This window comes from Oryx dammah, unplaced genomic scaffold, assembly GCF_014754425.2.
Source record: "Oryx dammah isolate SB20612 unplaced genomic scaffold, SCBI_Odam_1.1 HiC_scaffold_11050, whole genome shotgun sequence".
Lineage (NCBI taxonomy): Eukaryota > Metazoa > Chordata > Mammalia > Artiodactyla > Bovidae > Oryx > Oryx dammah.
The window spans coordinates 3,741,512-3,758,292 of record NW_024080444.1 but is presented as its reverse complement, the minus strand read 5'-3'; the positions used below and the strand labels follow the sequence as shown (position 1 = coordinate 3,758,292).

The following is a 16,781-nucleotide window of genomic DNA, read 5'->3' as shown; positions in this document are numbered from 1 at the left end:
TTTAATTACATAGATACTCTACCTGTCAAATTTTTAAGGGTAAATTACTATTTTTATCATTTTTGTAATGTCATCTTACAGACATGAAAAGCATTTTGAAGATGGGTTGGGAAGGGCCTCATGCCATTTATAATGGTACAAAAAAACTTGCATAATTTCATTTTGCTATTTTCTTTTCAGCTTGATTTTTATCTACGTGCCTCGGTCTCTACACAAAGGGCTGCAAACCAGAAGCTGTCCTGCATTCTTGCTTCAAGCAGAATGAAATCTCCTACACTCCTCTCTCTGGGTTACATGTTCCTGGTCCTGCTTTTTTTCCAGCAGGTCTGGGCTCAGTTCCCGAGAGAGTGTGCTACCATTGAGGCTTTGAGGAATGGCGTGTGTTGCCCAGACCTGTCCCCACTGTCTGGGCCTGGGTCTGACCGCTGCGGTTTCTCATCAGGGAGGGGCAGATGTGAGCTGGTGATAGCCGACTCCCGGCCCCACAGCCACCACTACCCGCATGATGGCAGAGATGACCGAGAGGGCTGGCCCACACGCTTCTTCAACAGGACATGCCACTGCAATGGCAATTTCTCAGGACACAACTGTGGAACCTGCCGCGCTGGCTGGGGAGGGGCTGCCTGTGACCAGAGGGTTCTCACAGGTAAGTGGAGACTGAATGGATGCACAGTCCTGCATGGAACTCAACACATTTAATATTGTAGACCTTCGAATCAGTTGAGGTTTAAGAACTCCTAGAAATTGTAAAACTCAAGCCTTACTTTTCATAGCTGAGGAAACTGAGGCTTAGAGAAGCTAAGAAATGTATTTAAGGAGTTGAAGTTGAAACTCAGGTCTTCTAACTAATAACATTTCCTTTCAAAAGACATGTTGAGCAGCCCCTTTATAATAGGAACAATGCTAGATGTTTATGACTAGACCTTTCAGTAACTTTGCAAGGCAGTTATGTTAATTGTGAATACATATTAGAGCTCAGAAAGGTCAACTCCACCTAACTGGCATGTGGGAAGCCTGGAGTTCACACTGAGATCTGTCCAGCTCTAATCCATGAGCTTCCTGCACAGCCCTAGCTGACCACAAAGATGTTCCCCACTCTGATGATCAAGTTCAGCCATTCTACAGGGTGAGCCTGGCCGGCAGCCTAAACAACAATAAATGACAGAAATTTAAATAGTAACAGCCAGCAATACTGGGTTGTTCTCTCTGTGCCAAACATGAGATCAAGAGTTTCACAGGACACTTACTGAGCTTTCTGTTTTAAATTTACATTATTGTGTTAGTTTCAGGCGGACTGCAAAGTGATTCAATTATGCATATCTATTTCTTTCAGATTTTTCTCTTATAGGTTATTAAAAAAGAACGAGTATGGTTCCCCATGCTATACAGTATATATTTGTTGGTTATCTATTTCATATATAGTAGTGTGTACATGGTAGCCCCAAACTCCTAATTTATCCCTCCCACCTACCCCTTTGGTAGTCATAAATTTGTTCTCTATGTCTGTGGTGAGTCTTTATTACGAACCAGGCTCTGGTCCAAGTGCTTTTTATGTGTGTCCTCTTTAATCATTACAACTCTATAAAGCAGGTATTTCTACACATACTTTACAGATGAAAAACTGATGCTTAGAGAAATATGTGCCAAGTAACCGAATTAGACTCTGGTCCTAACCACTATGCTAAACCACATACTATATTTTTGCAAAATTTATGGTATTAAAAGGCAGAAAATTACAAGAAATATACAAATAGTGAGCAAAAATCTACAACAGGATCATAGAATCATAAAGTCCATGGTAAGATTAAGGAAAGCTCTTACTCTATATAGAGTAAGTTGGAGAAAGAGGGAGGAGATCAGAGAGAGAAAGCAGACATGAAGAAGGGATTTTAGCAAGGGATATTTTTTAAAGTATAATATGATGTGAGCACAGATGCAAATTATCATTCATGGGTTAGTGGGACATGGGGTTACAAGATGATTGAGTATTCTCTATCCATGCTCACATGGCAGATGTTTTCACATTTGAATTTTGTGTCCCTAAAGTCAGGAGAAACCTTCTGGACTTAAGCACAGAAGAAAAGAACCGCTTTGTCCGGGCTCTGGATATGGCAAAGCACACCACTCACCCTCAGTTTGTCATCGCCACCAGGAGGTCAGAAGAAATATTGGGGCCAGATGGCAACACACCACAGTTTGAGAACATTTCCATTTATAACTACTTTGTCTGGACACACTACTACTCAGTCAAAAAGACTTTCCTGGGAGCAGGACAGGAAAGCTTTGGTGAAGTGGATTTCTCTCACGAGGGACCAGCATTTCTCACATGGCACAGGTACCACCTGCTGCAGCTGGAGAGAGACATGCAGGTATGCATGAGACACGGCCACATTCGTATCCTTTACAGAGAGGGGACCTTGTTTGTACGTCATTAATTTACTGTGTCCTGAATGATCAAAATAGGTGATGACAAGGCAATTTCACGTTATTAACCTGCCTTTGGTGTTCTGTTAAGTCTCTCCCTATGCTAATCACTTCCTCATTTATTAATCTTTATCCTTTGTGAAGTGAAAAGAAAGTCACATCAATGGTCAGGAAGCCAAATGAGGTATTTGTAGGTATGAATTAAAGCATTGGACATAGTCTACAACTCTGTCATTGAAAAATGACCCTCATATAGTTTGAAATATAGGACTCTCATTTGATCTGTCTCCCTTCTGAAATGTAAACCAATAGCCCCTCCTGGTTTGGATGAGGAAAGTGTATATGACTTTTCAGTCTTCCAAGTTCCAAATGTATAGCTCATTTTATAAGTTGATGATTTTGTATGATATATACAGGATTTAAAGTACAAAAATAATACTTTTCATTTAAATTGGCATATTCTAATTGAACTCCTGTGTTTCCATGCTCTCCACCACTTTGAGGCTTATAGCAGAAACCTACTAACAATATCCAATAGGTCAGACATCATTTTAATCTAAAGACATTGGCTTTTTTAGCATGAAGTGAAACTAAACAGTTATTTCCAGTTTATTTTTAATCAGATAAACTAAAATCACATTAAAGTAGCTGTTAAGATACTTTCTTATTGTCTCTTTTACTATTTGTTCTATTTTAAGAAAAGTATTGTCATTTTGAAATGAATTTAAATTTTTTTCATTATTGAAGTACAGTTGATTTACAACATTGTATTAATTTCTGCTGTATAGCAATATGATTCAGTTATATTTGTTTGGCCAAAAGTTTCATTTGGGTTTTTTAGTAAGATCTTATGGACAAACCCACACAAATGTTTTGACCAACCTAATACATATCTATGTTCTTTTTTATACTTTTTCCATTATGGTTTATTATAGGGTATTGAATATAGTTCTCTGTGCTATACAGTAGGACACTGTTTAACCATTTTACATATAATAGTTTACAACTGTCAATCACAAACCAATTTATAACCCTTTAATAGTCTTAGAGCTCAACTAGGAAATTGACAAGTTGAATCTGTCTTCTAGGTGAAATAAGAGCAATGATTCCCTCCCCACAAATTAAAATCTAAAAATATCTGAGGGCAGGAAAAAATATCTGGGGGCAGACTCATGTATTGATTTGCAGTATGCTTATTCCCAGAATTATCTGAGAAAATAAATGGTTAGAAGGGAGAGATTTAAAGCACTAAAATACAGAAAAAAATATTCATATGTACGTACTCCATCCGTATGCAGTCTGAGAGTGATTAAATGAATTCAGCTGCTACTCTGAACTTCATATTTTATAGCTCTGATTTCACATAAGACATTTAGTAGATTATGAGTAGATAAATCTGTCATTTGTAATCAACTCCAGATCTTCTTGCCTTCAAGTCATTTTCCCACGAGTGCATCAAAATGAAAGGGCAGGTGGAAAGTATCTAAAAGCTTCAATTGTGCCTGTGTAAACTTCAACCTCTATGACTTACATTTTCAAAACCCAACTTCACAAGGGATCCAACAAATTATAATCTAAATGTAATGCACAGTTGAAATGCCACATGAATATGCTCCAGCTCCCAAATGCCAGTTGCTGAACCACAAACTGACTCTTAATGATCCCTCAGAAGCTGTCACTAATCTTTGTGAACCAGGACAATGGCTGCTCAACAAGGCCTCTAAAGCCCTGGAGATCAATAAGAAGGGATGCACTGGAAAGCTTTTGACCCTCTAAAATACCCCAAGGACAAGGATATGCTTCCTAGAAAGGGTTTAAGAGAAAAAAGCAGAAAAGTACTAAATGTTTGCAAGGTGAGATTAAACAATGGCAATCCCTACATTTATCCCACACTCTAAATATAGTTCCCCAAAGGCCTAAAGGAATGAGAAATAATAAGTACAATAAATATATCTTTAAAGGAACCCAATAAAATAAGCATGTGATCTTGAGCCCAGCATTTTTTTATTTGTTGAGATCAGCTCTAAATGGAAACTAGGTCCCTGGGCTAAAGAACAGCATGCTCAGAAAAATATTCAGCTTCTGTTAAGCATTTCCTCTCTATATTGGTTTCTGGCAAAGGCCTAAATCTTCATAGTTTAGATTCTGAAGCAGAGGTCTCTAAGTAAAACACCAGGCGAAGCCTCTATAGTGTGTGGCCAAAATAGAATCTAATGCTTGAAGTTGATTCAGTTAAATTTAAAAGCAGAAATGAAATAAAAAGCACTGCTTCACATAATATATCTCAAGGCTGGATCCAGCTCCAGACAGGAGTTTGTGATGCTTCAATTAGAGATAGGAAAGTGGAAGGAAGTGAAAATGTCAGAGAGTAGAAGTTATTGTTGATAATTTTTAGTATAACCAACTTGCCTGAAAAAGAAAAGACACCTCCCCAAAGCATTTGCAGAAACTTCTGTATAATGAATTGAGTTTCATTCCCTCTAGTGCCTAAGTGACTTCTTGTAGTAAATCAGAAGCTTTGTTAAATAAGGTATCTAAGTTCACTAGCCCTGCAGACACCACTGACACACTAACTGGTTCCCAAGTGGCTGAGAAAACTAATAGAAGCAGACTGCCAGGGAGTAAACCAAGCAAAGGGAGAATTTTAAACAAAAGCAGGGCATGCTAACAGAGTCTCTGTGATCTAGGAAATGTTGCAGGATCCTTCTTTCTCCCTCCCTTACTGGAATTTTGCCACTGGGAAGAACACCTGCGACATTTGTACCGATGACTTGATGGGATCAAGAAGCAACTTTGATTCCACTCTTATAAGCCCGAACTCTGTCTTTTCTCAATGGCGAGTAGTCTGCGAATCCTTGGAAGATTATGATACCCTGGGAACCCTTTGCAACAGTAAGTTCCAAATGACAACTAGGATTTGGAATTCCCTATTAGATAAAGAGATTAAATGTACTGCCAAAAGGCCCTTCATTCTATTAAGGACTTCAGACTAAAGTTCACTTTTATTATAGAGAATGGATATACAGATATTCACTAAGTACCTAGGAGAGAACAGACAATCTGGGGTGCTCCAGGGAAAAAAGAAAGTGCCTATACATTTTTCCATTGCTTTTTCTGAACAACTTGGTTGGTGCATTGCTTGCATTCTTATTTTGGAAATGTCTATTTGTATTAGTTAATCCTCTTAGTAAGCCCAGCACTGCTTTGTGGTCATGTGTCTTGTGCTGGAATTTCACAGAAAATGTGTCCCTAGGAAATGTGAAATCTGCAGAAAGAATTGGAAGTACCTTGGGGAGTAAAAAATATACATTTAATAATAATAATTGTTATATAAAGATTAGTATTATATTGTTATATTATTTTTACTATTATGTCACTTTGATTTCCAACCTTCTGACTAGATTAACAAAGAGAATGCTTAACCAGCTGTCCTAACATCTTTCTCCAGTGGTCTGAATGCCCTCTGCCATAGGTCACGTTTCTGACTTTTGTGGAACAGTTCCTGTGAAGCTGTCTGTTCTCTTCCTTGGATCTTATTTTTACCATCTCCCTTGATACTAACACAAGGTCTTAATTATCAGAGTCTTTCTATCTCACTTTATTTTTCTTCTTCAGGCATGTCTAAATATTTTGAACTTTTGTTCTTCCATATAAAAACTAGAAGTATTGAATTTTTTTCATTATTGTACTCATAACATTTATTCTGCACATATTTTTAAGCACCAAATATTAAATTACACTGTAAACTTAGAATATTTTAAATAGAACAACAAAATTAAGTAGGCTTTTTACCATTAGATTATTTAGCTGTATACAGGAATAAGAGAAGTGACCATATATAAAATTTTATTCTATATAAATATAAAATTAGAATTTTTGTTTGGTGAAATGAGATGAAATTGAGGATTGGTGTATATTTGGGTACCAAAACATTCATCTCTCCTTGTGACTTTTTTTTTAATTTGCTTGCACATGGACAACTTCTGTCATTGCACCAATTACCTTACTATAGATTAGAGTCCTGTGGGATTCCCATGCAGGAATGAATGAAAAGTTCAGTTTCTGAAGTAGAAAGTAGATTTGAGAAGAATTGTAAAGAAAAAGAGTATCTCTTTCATATGATAAATCAAAAATAGTTTAGTGGCCGGATGGTTTAGTGGCTAGAAGAATATTCAGTTCAGTTGCTCAGTCATGTGCGACTCTTTGCGACCCCATGAATCACAGCACACCAGGCCTCCCTGTGCATCACCAACTCCCGGAGTTCACTCAGACTCACGTCCATCGAGTCCGTGATGCCATCCAGCCATCTCATCGTCGGTCGTCTCCTCCTCCTGCCCCCAATCCCTCCCAGCATCAAAGTCTTTTCCAATGAGTCAACTCTTTGCATGAGGTGGCCAAAGTACTGGAGTTTCAGCTTTAGCATCAGTCCTTCCAAAGAACACCCAGGACCGATCTCCTTTAGAATGTTAGGTGTCAATAAATAACTCCTTGGTGGTGGTTTAGTCACTAAGTCGTGTCCAACTCTTGTGACCCCATGGACAGAGCAGCCTGACAGGCTACAGTCCATGGGATTCTCCAGGGAAGAATACTGGAGTGGGTTGCCATTTCCTTCTCCAAAATAACTCTTTAATGTACCAAGTTTGGTGCATTCCTGGTAAATGGAGAGAGACTGTCTAGAAAGCATATGAGAACATATGCATGGGATGTCCAAGGAAGTTTTGCTCTAAAGATGTACTTGTACGTGTGTCCTGTAAAAGATGACCAGTGAAACCACAGGGATGGATAATTTTATTGGAGAAGAAAAGTAGAGGGAGGAAAGAATTATCATGAGGATTAAATATTTTATCAATGCATTTGGCATCATATCAGACACATTAATGGGTATTCAATAAAATGTTATTTTTCCTTTTTTCTTTCATGGGCCTGATAAATAAAATAGTTCTGGTCTAACTTCCTTTATTTCCTGCCATCCACTACCCGCTTCCATTGCCACATTCTAGGCTACCTGTTCACCTAACAGACTCTCTCATACAAATCAACCTTATCTTTTCATAAGTCAACATACACCAAACAACTATTTAGCTTCAATTATTTGCCATCCCTGGTGGCTCAGAGGTTAAAGCATCTACCTGGAATGAGGGAGACTGGGGTTCAATCCCTGGGTCGGGAAGATCCCCTGGAGAAGGAAATGGCAACCCACTCCAGTACTCTTGCCTGGAGAATCCCATGGAGGGTGGAGCCTGGTAGGCTACAGTGCATGGGGTCGCAAAGAGTCAGACACGACTGAGCAACTTCACTTTCACTTTCATATGCCATCTACTTGATCAAGACTGGAGGACATACTGGTGATCAAGAACAGAGTTTGTGCTCTGATGGGGCTTATATTATGCACAGAAAAAAGCCTGTCATCCTTTATTATTATCTCTGCTTAAAAATGTTTGACCTGTTTATTTTTTCTCATTTTACTTCTGGCAATTTTTCTCAGATCTTCAGGGCTCTTTGCAAATCTGTCTACCCAATGAAGTCTTCCTGAAGCTGCCCAATTGGGAAGAATTAGTATTCTCTCTTTTTTTTTTCCCTCTCTTTTTCCTTCCCTCCCTCCCTCCCTCCTTTCCCTATTTCTTTCTCTCCCTGCCTGTCTCCCCAAAGGCATCTTTATATTCCTAGGGATATATATTATCCCTAGTATTGCAGCCCTTTGTTTACCTGTTTATCTTACTGACCTTCAAAACTTTTATTTTTCACCTTATTTGCTGAAAAATATGTGTTGATTGAAATATAGATTACTTCCCAAAGAGAGTTAAGGTTGTTTTAACATTATTTCTTTGAAAGCTTGAAACAACATTCAAGAACAAAATTCCATGTAATGTGAAATACAGATTTCAGTATAGAATTTTGGTTTATGAGATTATATTCACAAAATTTAATCTTCCACAGAACTTCTGTTTTAACGGGTTCTCTTGAAAAAAAGAGATTTAACATATACTGATATGTTAATAACATTATACTGATTTAACGAATACAAGGACCTCTATCTGTTTTTACAACCATTTTTTTCTTCAGATGATTTTATCACATATTTTCCCTTTTCACAGAAGTTGGACATGATAACCTAGGTTTTATCACTTTAATACTGCAGAATATGCATTTGAAATTTTTTTCTCTTCTACAAAGGAAAACCTGTCTTTCTGTGTTCAAGACCCCATGTATACAAATTTAATAAGGAAAGCTAAGATCTCTAAATGTTCTATACGTGTTCACATACCCCATCTTTTTCCCAGGCACTGAGGGTGGGCCAATTAAGAGAAACCCAGCTGGAAATGTGGCCAGACCAATGGTGCAACGTCTTCCTGAACCACAGGATATCGCTCAGTGCTTGGAAGTTGGTTCATTTGACACACCTCCTTTTTATTCTAATTCTACAAACAGCTTCCGAAACACAGTGGAAGGCAAGTAAACAAAACTGGTGCTCTGAATTGATCTAGTTGTTACAGGAAAAATTCAAGTGTTCAAATCAAATCTCTTTAAAAAAAACCTTTGAATGCCGTATGGAATCTGTGATAGGTATGTGATATGAATAGGGCTGCCGATAATTATATGTTCACAGTCCTCTGCTCAATAGAACTTTCTTAAAGAAAAGCGTAACCCCTGAAACTCTTTTTATCACAAGAGAATCCCTTGGAAAGGATCCTCCATTCTCTTAAAACACCTAAAAGGTATTTAAACTCAAATTTCTATTAGGTGGCTGGCCAATATGGATATAACTATATCAAATTCTAGTATAGGCAAATAATATTCAAGACTTAGAGTTATTATTTTTTTTTCTTAAAAAAAAAAATCCTGCACATCCAATCCATTCAGTTCAGTTCATTTCAGTCGCTCAGTCATGTCCAGCTCTTTGTGACCCCATGAATCACAGCATGCCAGGCCTCCCTGTCTGTCACCAACTCCCAGAGTTCACTCAGACTCATGTCCATTGAGTCAGTGATGCCATCCAGCCATCTCATCCTCTGTCGTCCCCTTCTTCTCCTGCCCCCAATCCCTCCCAGCATCAGAGTCTTTTCCAATGAGTCAACTCTTCGCATGAGGTGGCCAAAGTACTGGAGTTTCAGCTTTAGCATCATTCCTTCCAAAGAAATCCCAGGACTGATCTCCTTTAGGATGGACTGGTTGGATCTCCTTGCAGTCCAAGGGACTCTCAAGAGTCTTCTTCAACACCACAGTTCAAAAGCATCAATTCTTCAGTGCTCAGCCTTTTTCACAATCCAACTCTCATTGACATCAGATAAAAAGTCTGGTTTGGACATATGTATCATCTTGAAAGTTTTGTTAAGATCCACAAAAAATCAGACTAGCATCTAGAGATATTTAATTTGATTTTCTTTAAATAATTCAAGTATTTTAAAGTTGAGAGACCAAGTTCAAAGAAGTGAAAAGATATCTAGCTAGTTAGTAACAGAACACAGATTCAAATCAAAAATTTCTATGTCCTCTAAAAATTATATCATTTATAATTATTTTATAAAAAAACTTTTATATCTCTAAATTATTCATGATACATATTTAAAGTCTTAAAAGAACAGAATCATGTTTAATTTTATTATAAACTTGTTCTTGTCAAATTTAACCTTAAATACAGTATTGTACATGTCAGACCACCCTCCCCCCAGCTGAAAAAGGGAATAGATCTCTCTTTCCCTTGATCTAAGATACTTGATATATAGATCTGATAATTATTTTCAATTATCTCCCTTTTTATCATCAAAATTAGATGCCATTCTTTCTTATTTTTATGTTAATTTTAATAACTACATATGAAAGCACTGATTTGGAGATTCCTCAATAATCAGCATATTTTGACTAAGCTGGTATTTATAAACTAATGCTGTTAAATAGCGATTCTGTAAAGAATTTAAGAATATAAGAGTGTATTTTATTGATGCCCAATCAAAAGACAAATTATACTGATTCCCAGACAGAATGTACAAAAAGGTTAGTGCCTGACCATGTACAATGTAGGCAATCTTTAAATGTTTTATGAGTCAAAAAATAATAGAATAAACATATAAAAAAGAATAATGAATAAATGAATAGCTATAATTACACTACTGAGTTAATGCACTTCAAATTCTAATATTGCTTTTATAATATACAGGCATACCCTGCTCTCCCATCTCTGATCTTCTAGCTAACCACACACTTATAACTGCATCCCACATCAGAGACTCCCTACCTTCATTTGTGATCTATCCATGTCTTCTCCCTAATACACTTACATGAACAATATGTGATGAGAGTATATATGGGAAGTATATATCTTATATATAACATATGGGAAATATATATCTTATATGTAATAAGTATGCAATATGTGGATTATATATAAATGGGGATATGTATGACGCACGGCTTTCCAGGGGGTACAATGGTAAAGAATCTGCCTGCCAACACAAGAGATGTGGGAGGCGCAGGTTTAACTCTGAGGACAGGAAGATTCCCTCAAGAAGAAAACAGCAACCCACTCCAGTATGATTGCCTGGACAATCCCATGGACAGAGGAGCCTGGAGGGCTACCATAATGGGGGTCTCAAAGAGTTGGATGCAATTGAGCATACATGCACATATATGAAACATACGTGAAATATATGTAGTGCATAATATGGAAATGTTTTTGGAGAAGATATAAATATATGTGTGTGTGTATATATATATGTATATATATATATAGAGAGAGAGAGACTAGAGAGCATTCTCAAACGTTCTATAAATGTTTTGACATCAGTCTTTTCAGATATTTAAAACTAGTACAGAGATGATAAAAAAAGCTCTGAGAAATTCTAACTTCTCCACAGAAATAATTGTCTAAAAATAGACATGCAGACAGTCTGAAGGAGTAAGGCAGGAGACTAAAGTAACATCTGGCAATTTAAGTTCAGGGCAATCAGAGCAGTGTTCTCCCAATTGTATCAGCAGTTTTTGTAGAAGCTAGAGACTTCCATTGTCTTTATTTCCATGTAGACCAATGTTGCTGCTGCTGCTAAGTCGCTTCAGTCGTGTCCGACTCTGTGTGACCCCATAGACGGCAGCCCACTAGGCTCTCCCATCCCTGGGATTCTCCAGGCAAGAACACTGTTAAGAACAATGTTAGCCTTGTCACAATAGAGTGCTTTATATATTTTGACTGGTATCCTTTGCAGGTCATTATTTTTAACCTAGAGGCTACACTTAGAATGTCATGCCACCAGCTTCAAACTAACCTAGCTCTTACTACAGCAAACAAATGTCACCAACCACAGGAACAGAGAAGCTGTGCTATTACATATTACACTCAGGTAAAAATTGGCCTGACAAGCTCAGGAAAAATTGTTTCCCAATATAATTACCACTTTAGACTTAAAAAGTCATATATTTGTAATGGATTTTACTATTCTCATCTTTATTTTTGTATCTAGGTTACAGTGATCCCACAGGAAGGTATGACCCTGCTGTGCGAAGCCTTCACAATTTGGCTCATCTATTCCTGAATGGAACAGGGGGACAAACTCATTTATCTCCCAATGATCCTATTTTTGTCCTCCTACATACATTCACTGACGCAGTATTTGATGAATGGCTGAGGCGATACAATGCTGGTGAGACTCTTTCATATGCTTTTTGCAAACTCAGCAAACAAGATTGTTCAGATGGTATAGTTATCACTTTAGGCTAAGAACTTGACACATTTAAGACACATTTAAACTATGCTTTACAATAGGATAAAATAGCTCTAATATTTAGCTATTTCCAAATATTTTAAATCATTCAAAAGGCAGATAAGAAGTCTCTCAGTATAGTAATAAAAAGATGAGACTTATTAACATTCACTAGGACTAAAAACTAATCCCTTCACCTCTTTACCATGTAAAGATGACTAACTACCATGTTTCCCCAATTTTTCTTTCTCATATCTTCCAGTGAACATCCTCATTGCTTTTCATATGAATGTGAAAACCTTAAAGAGCTCTTCTTTGATACCCCAAAGACAGAAAAATTATACTCATAAACCACAGTTCTGATTTTTATTACTTTACAGCCTCTCACAAATGGAAATTTTATTCAACTTGAAAAGTTAATGCTAGTTTTTATATCACACCATAGAACATCTCTTTTAAGTTCATTTTAATGCATTCTTTAAAATGTTATTTAGAGGCTACTTTCTCTTCACTCTGCTGAGAGGGTTATATTACTATTCAAACTATGAATGTGCTTTTCCTGGTTAAAACATCATAAATTTTCACATTTAAAATTGTTCTAAATTTTGGCTCATGTACTTTTATTTCATCAAGGACATAAACATAATATTGGAGATTATCTATGGATTCATCTATTCATTCAGCCACCTTTTACTTCTGTGCTTGCGTGTGGTGTGTGTGGGGGGGTGTATGTGTGTGCGTGTGTGTGTGTGTATGTGTATGCTTGTGAGAGAGAGAGAAAATACAGTAGTAGATTCTAATCTAACCTGATTTGGACTATGAATTGATGAGTTGGTCAAGAGTTTGTTTCAACTGAAAAGCATTTAAGAAATAAATAGCCCAAATATAAATATTTATCTACTTATTAATCTTCTATGAAGTCACTAATTGGAGTTCCACCTGATTTTTCATGTATTTTTATATATATACATGCCACCATAATGAATTATCTATAATTTGCACTGTCTGTTTCTTTAAAGTGAAACAAGAAATTCACAACCCTTGTGATGCTGAGTACAGCATTATCCTAAATTTTCATGTTTCCCTAACCCTTTATACTCATAGTTGCCACTCCTAATTCTATAGCAGTGTTATAGCCAGTCATTCTTAATAAATCTTTCCAAAACATTCCATTTGTTTATTATAAAAACACCCTTCTCTTTTTACATTTATAACTATCAGTTTATGAATGTTTTATTATACTACTTTTATTTCAATAACAGATAACCTGAATTAATAGGTTTATGGATGAACAAAACACACTTTTATTAGACATTTATGTCTGGTAACTAGACAGCAATGTATAAGCTGACAACAAGCATATGTAAATAGATACAGTGTATGGGGGAGAGTTTCTTTGTAGACAAGTAATATTAGGAAAGGGGATAGGGAGGACTGTGTAAATAGATAAAGAAAGATGGTCCTAAGAAAGGAACAAAGGAGCCACTGTTGCTGGAGCAGAGTAGGGAGGGGGATGAAAAATGGAGAGAGATGACAAGGTCAGAGGAAAAACTGGAGCAGATCCTTAAAGGCATGGGATTTAATTCTGTGAGAGATGGGGAGGCATTGAAGGATCTGACATAGGGAAGTAATATTGTAATGCAATTGTTACTTTCATTAGTTTTTTTTCCTCCATTTATTTTAATGGACATAACTTTTTGATGCAGCTGAAACTGAGCTGAGTTGAGGCTGATTCAGTAAAAACAAAATAGGAAGCTTAAAAAATTATCTAAGTTATTATCTTTAATATCTAACTTTAATAAGTAATTAGTATGAGTGCTTTGAGGTCAGGAATCCTGTCTTTGGTTCAGTGCTATAGCTCATGTGCCTAGGTCAGTGCCTGGCATGAGGAGGAACACAATAGGCTTTAATGGATACATACTTAATTACCATTAATTCAGAGTACATTTGAAATCATTAAATTTTAAAGTAATTAAATTTAAATTTACAAAAATATAAACACTACCTGCCATTTCTATGATCAATGTTTCTTTAGAGCAGATGTTAAAAAGTTCTATGCTTCACAGGATTGCAGTGACTGTCCCGGTAATATACTTCTTGCAATCAGAAAATCTAATACTTAACTAGCCTTCTCACATATTTTAGCTCTTCTAAACTTATCCCCACTAATGTCTTACCCAAACCCACTTCCAATTCTGATTTTGTGACATTCCACTTGGCATTTAATTGTACCAACATAAATATAAACAACAACAATAAAGAAAGATTTTTTGCCACAAACAGCATCACTCCTTTTATCTCTGATAACAACAACTCACTAATAACATAAGTGCCTATGATTTGTATTTAAGTAGAAAGATGAAAGGTGGCAAGAAACAAATAGTATTATAGGACCTTGATTCGATAAGTTAAATGCTTTTTGATAACAGAGTAAGAACCCAGGGAATAAGCTCACATTTATTGCTCTAATTAAACAGAAAAAATAAAAAGTACTAAACAAAAATATGCATAGTCAAGGACAAACCTCCATCAGATACACTGCCTCCTAACTTTAAACAATAGATGTTGCTACAGAAAATTACAGGTTCAATCTTTCTTTAGCTTTGAAAAGTAAGTTTAATGAATTTTACTGAAAATAGTTTCTGTAATTTAAAAGTAAAACAACTAATGATTATCATAGATAAGAAAATACTAAAACTTCCTTACTTTTAAACTTTCTTTTTCTATTGGATGACATGTTACTATTGTACTCAAAGCGTTTGAGCTCTGTTTCATGCAATTCCCAGTTCTGCTGTTATAATTTTTTATGTCATTATTCAGTATAAAATATGAAAGAACTTTTATTGTTACCCTTGAACAATTTAAGTCACCTTCAGAACATAATAATATATTAATACAAACTTATTATGTCTATTAACAAGGTGTCTTTGACATATTTTAGATATATCCACATTTCCACTGGAAAATGCCCCTATTGGACATAATAGACAATACAATATGGTACCATTTTGGCCTCCAGTTACCAACATAGAAATGTTTGTTACTGCTCCAGACAACCTGGGCTATACTTACGAAGTTCAATGGCCAGGTGAGTACTGAAAATGTATTTTTACTGTGGAAATTTCCAAAATTAAACTTGCTACCTTTAAAGTAACCTCAGTTTTCTGAGATAAAGTAACCCACAGCTTTCCACTATGATTAAATAGCTTTGTTTGAATTTTTATTTGGGGATAAAGAGAATGAATTTAAAATTTGTCGGGACCCCATTCTGACCTGGTTGAGCTGGTTACCTAGCACACTATTTCATTTAATACTTACAACTCTCTGAGGAAGGTATTAAAATGCTCATTTTACAAATAAGGAAGATGAGATGATAGTAATTATCAAAGATCACCTTCCTAGAAGCACAGAGAATGAATTCTGAGCTTAGCCCTGTAAAATATGCCCTGTGTAATATACTCTTATTTTTCTACTGTAGTAGAACATGAACATGCTTCTAGTTGTTTATCTTAAAAGAGATGAAGTGAGACACTCTGAGCTGTTTTTTGAGAGGTTATGAAATTCAAAATCTCCTCGTTTAACTTTAAATCCTTTTCTTAACCAAGGCAATGGGGTACAGTGGGAGAGCACAGAATTTGGATCCTGAAAGATCTGGGCTCCAAAACCAGCTCCACCATCTATTAACCAAATGACCTTGGGCAAGTGATTTAAACACTGAGCCATCATCTCCTGACCTTCAGAAGAGATATAATAACTATCCCACTAGGATGCAGTCATTATAAGAAACTGGGGAGTGCTTTGAAAGATCCCAGGTGCTATAAAGGCAATGTGGCCAATAAAAATTAAATACGAGGATTTTGTCCAGTGCCTGGAACAATGCCTACATTTAGGGTATCCAATTTTGGCAACGATTTTACTATTAATTTTTTGTTCTCATTTTATTTTCAAACAGGTCGGAGTTTTAGTATTCCTGAGATTGTCATCATAGCAGTAGTGGCTGCATTATTACTGGTTGCAGTCATTTTTGCAGGCGCCTCTTGTCTGATTCGTGCCAGAAGCAACATGGATGAAGCAAATCAGCCTCTCCTTACTGACCAGTATCAACATTACATTGAAGAAAATGAAAAAATCCATAATCCTAATCAGTCCATGGTCTAATGACAAATGTAAATTCTCATATGCATTTGAATCATAAAAACCACACACTTAGAACATAATAGGTGGAGTTACTAACTGTATTTTCTTTTACTCTGTTACTTCCTTCCTTGTGCATGTCCATATTGGAATTATAATCTCCAGATATTATTTTCCAGAACTGGGGAAACTCACAATCTTTTCAATGGTTTCTATTTTTCAGTTCTACTTAAAAAAAAAAAGAGGAGGGTGTAGGGAAGGGAGGCGGAGTGGGGCTTCCCTGGTGGCTCAGCTGGTAAAGAATCTGCCTGCAATGCAGGAGACATGGGTTCAGTCCCTGGGTTGGGAAGATCCCCTGGAGAAGGGAAAGACTATCCACTCCAGTATTCTGGCCTGGAGAATTCCATGGACTACAGTCCAGGGGGTCTCAAAGAATCAGACACTAGTGAGCAACTTTTACTTTAAAATGGTAGGTTGTACCAATTCCATGGTATTCAAACAAATATGAAGATTTGGGGCATGTTTTAAAAT

At 36.5% G+C, this 16,781-nt stretch overlaps 1 protein-coding gene across 1 annotated transcript; it reads left to right on the top strand.

Annotated features, from left to right (window-relative positions):
• Positions 1-261: 261 nt before the first annotated feature.
• LOC120860254 (5,6-dihydroxyindole-2-carboxylic acid oxidase-like) lies at positions 262-16,431 on the top strand. The gene is made up of 7 exons (XM_040236051.1): positions 262-646; positions 2,047-2,369; positions 5,112-5,316; positions 8,706-8,873; positions 11,877-12,056; positions 15,058-15,204; positions 16,069-16,431. The coding sequence occupies exons 1-7, from the start codon at positions 262-264 to the stop codon at positions 16,272-16,274; spliced, it is 1,614 nt and encodes a 537-aa protein (XP_040091985.1). The 3' UTR covers positions 16,275-16,431.
• The last annotated feature ends 350 nt before the right edge of the window (positions 16,432-16,781 follow it).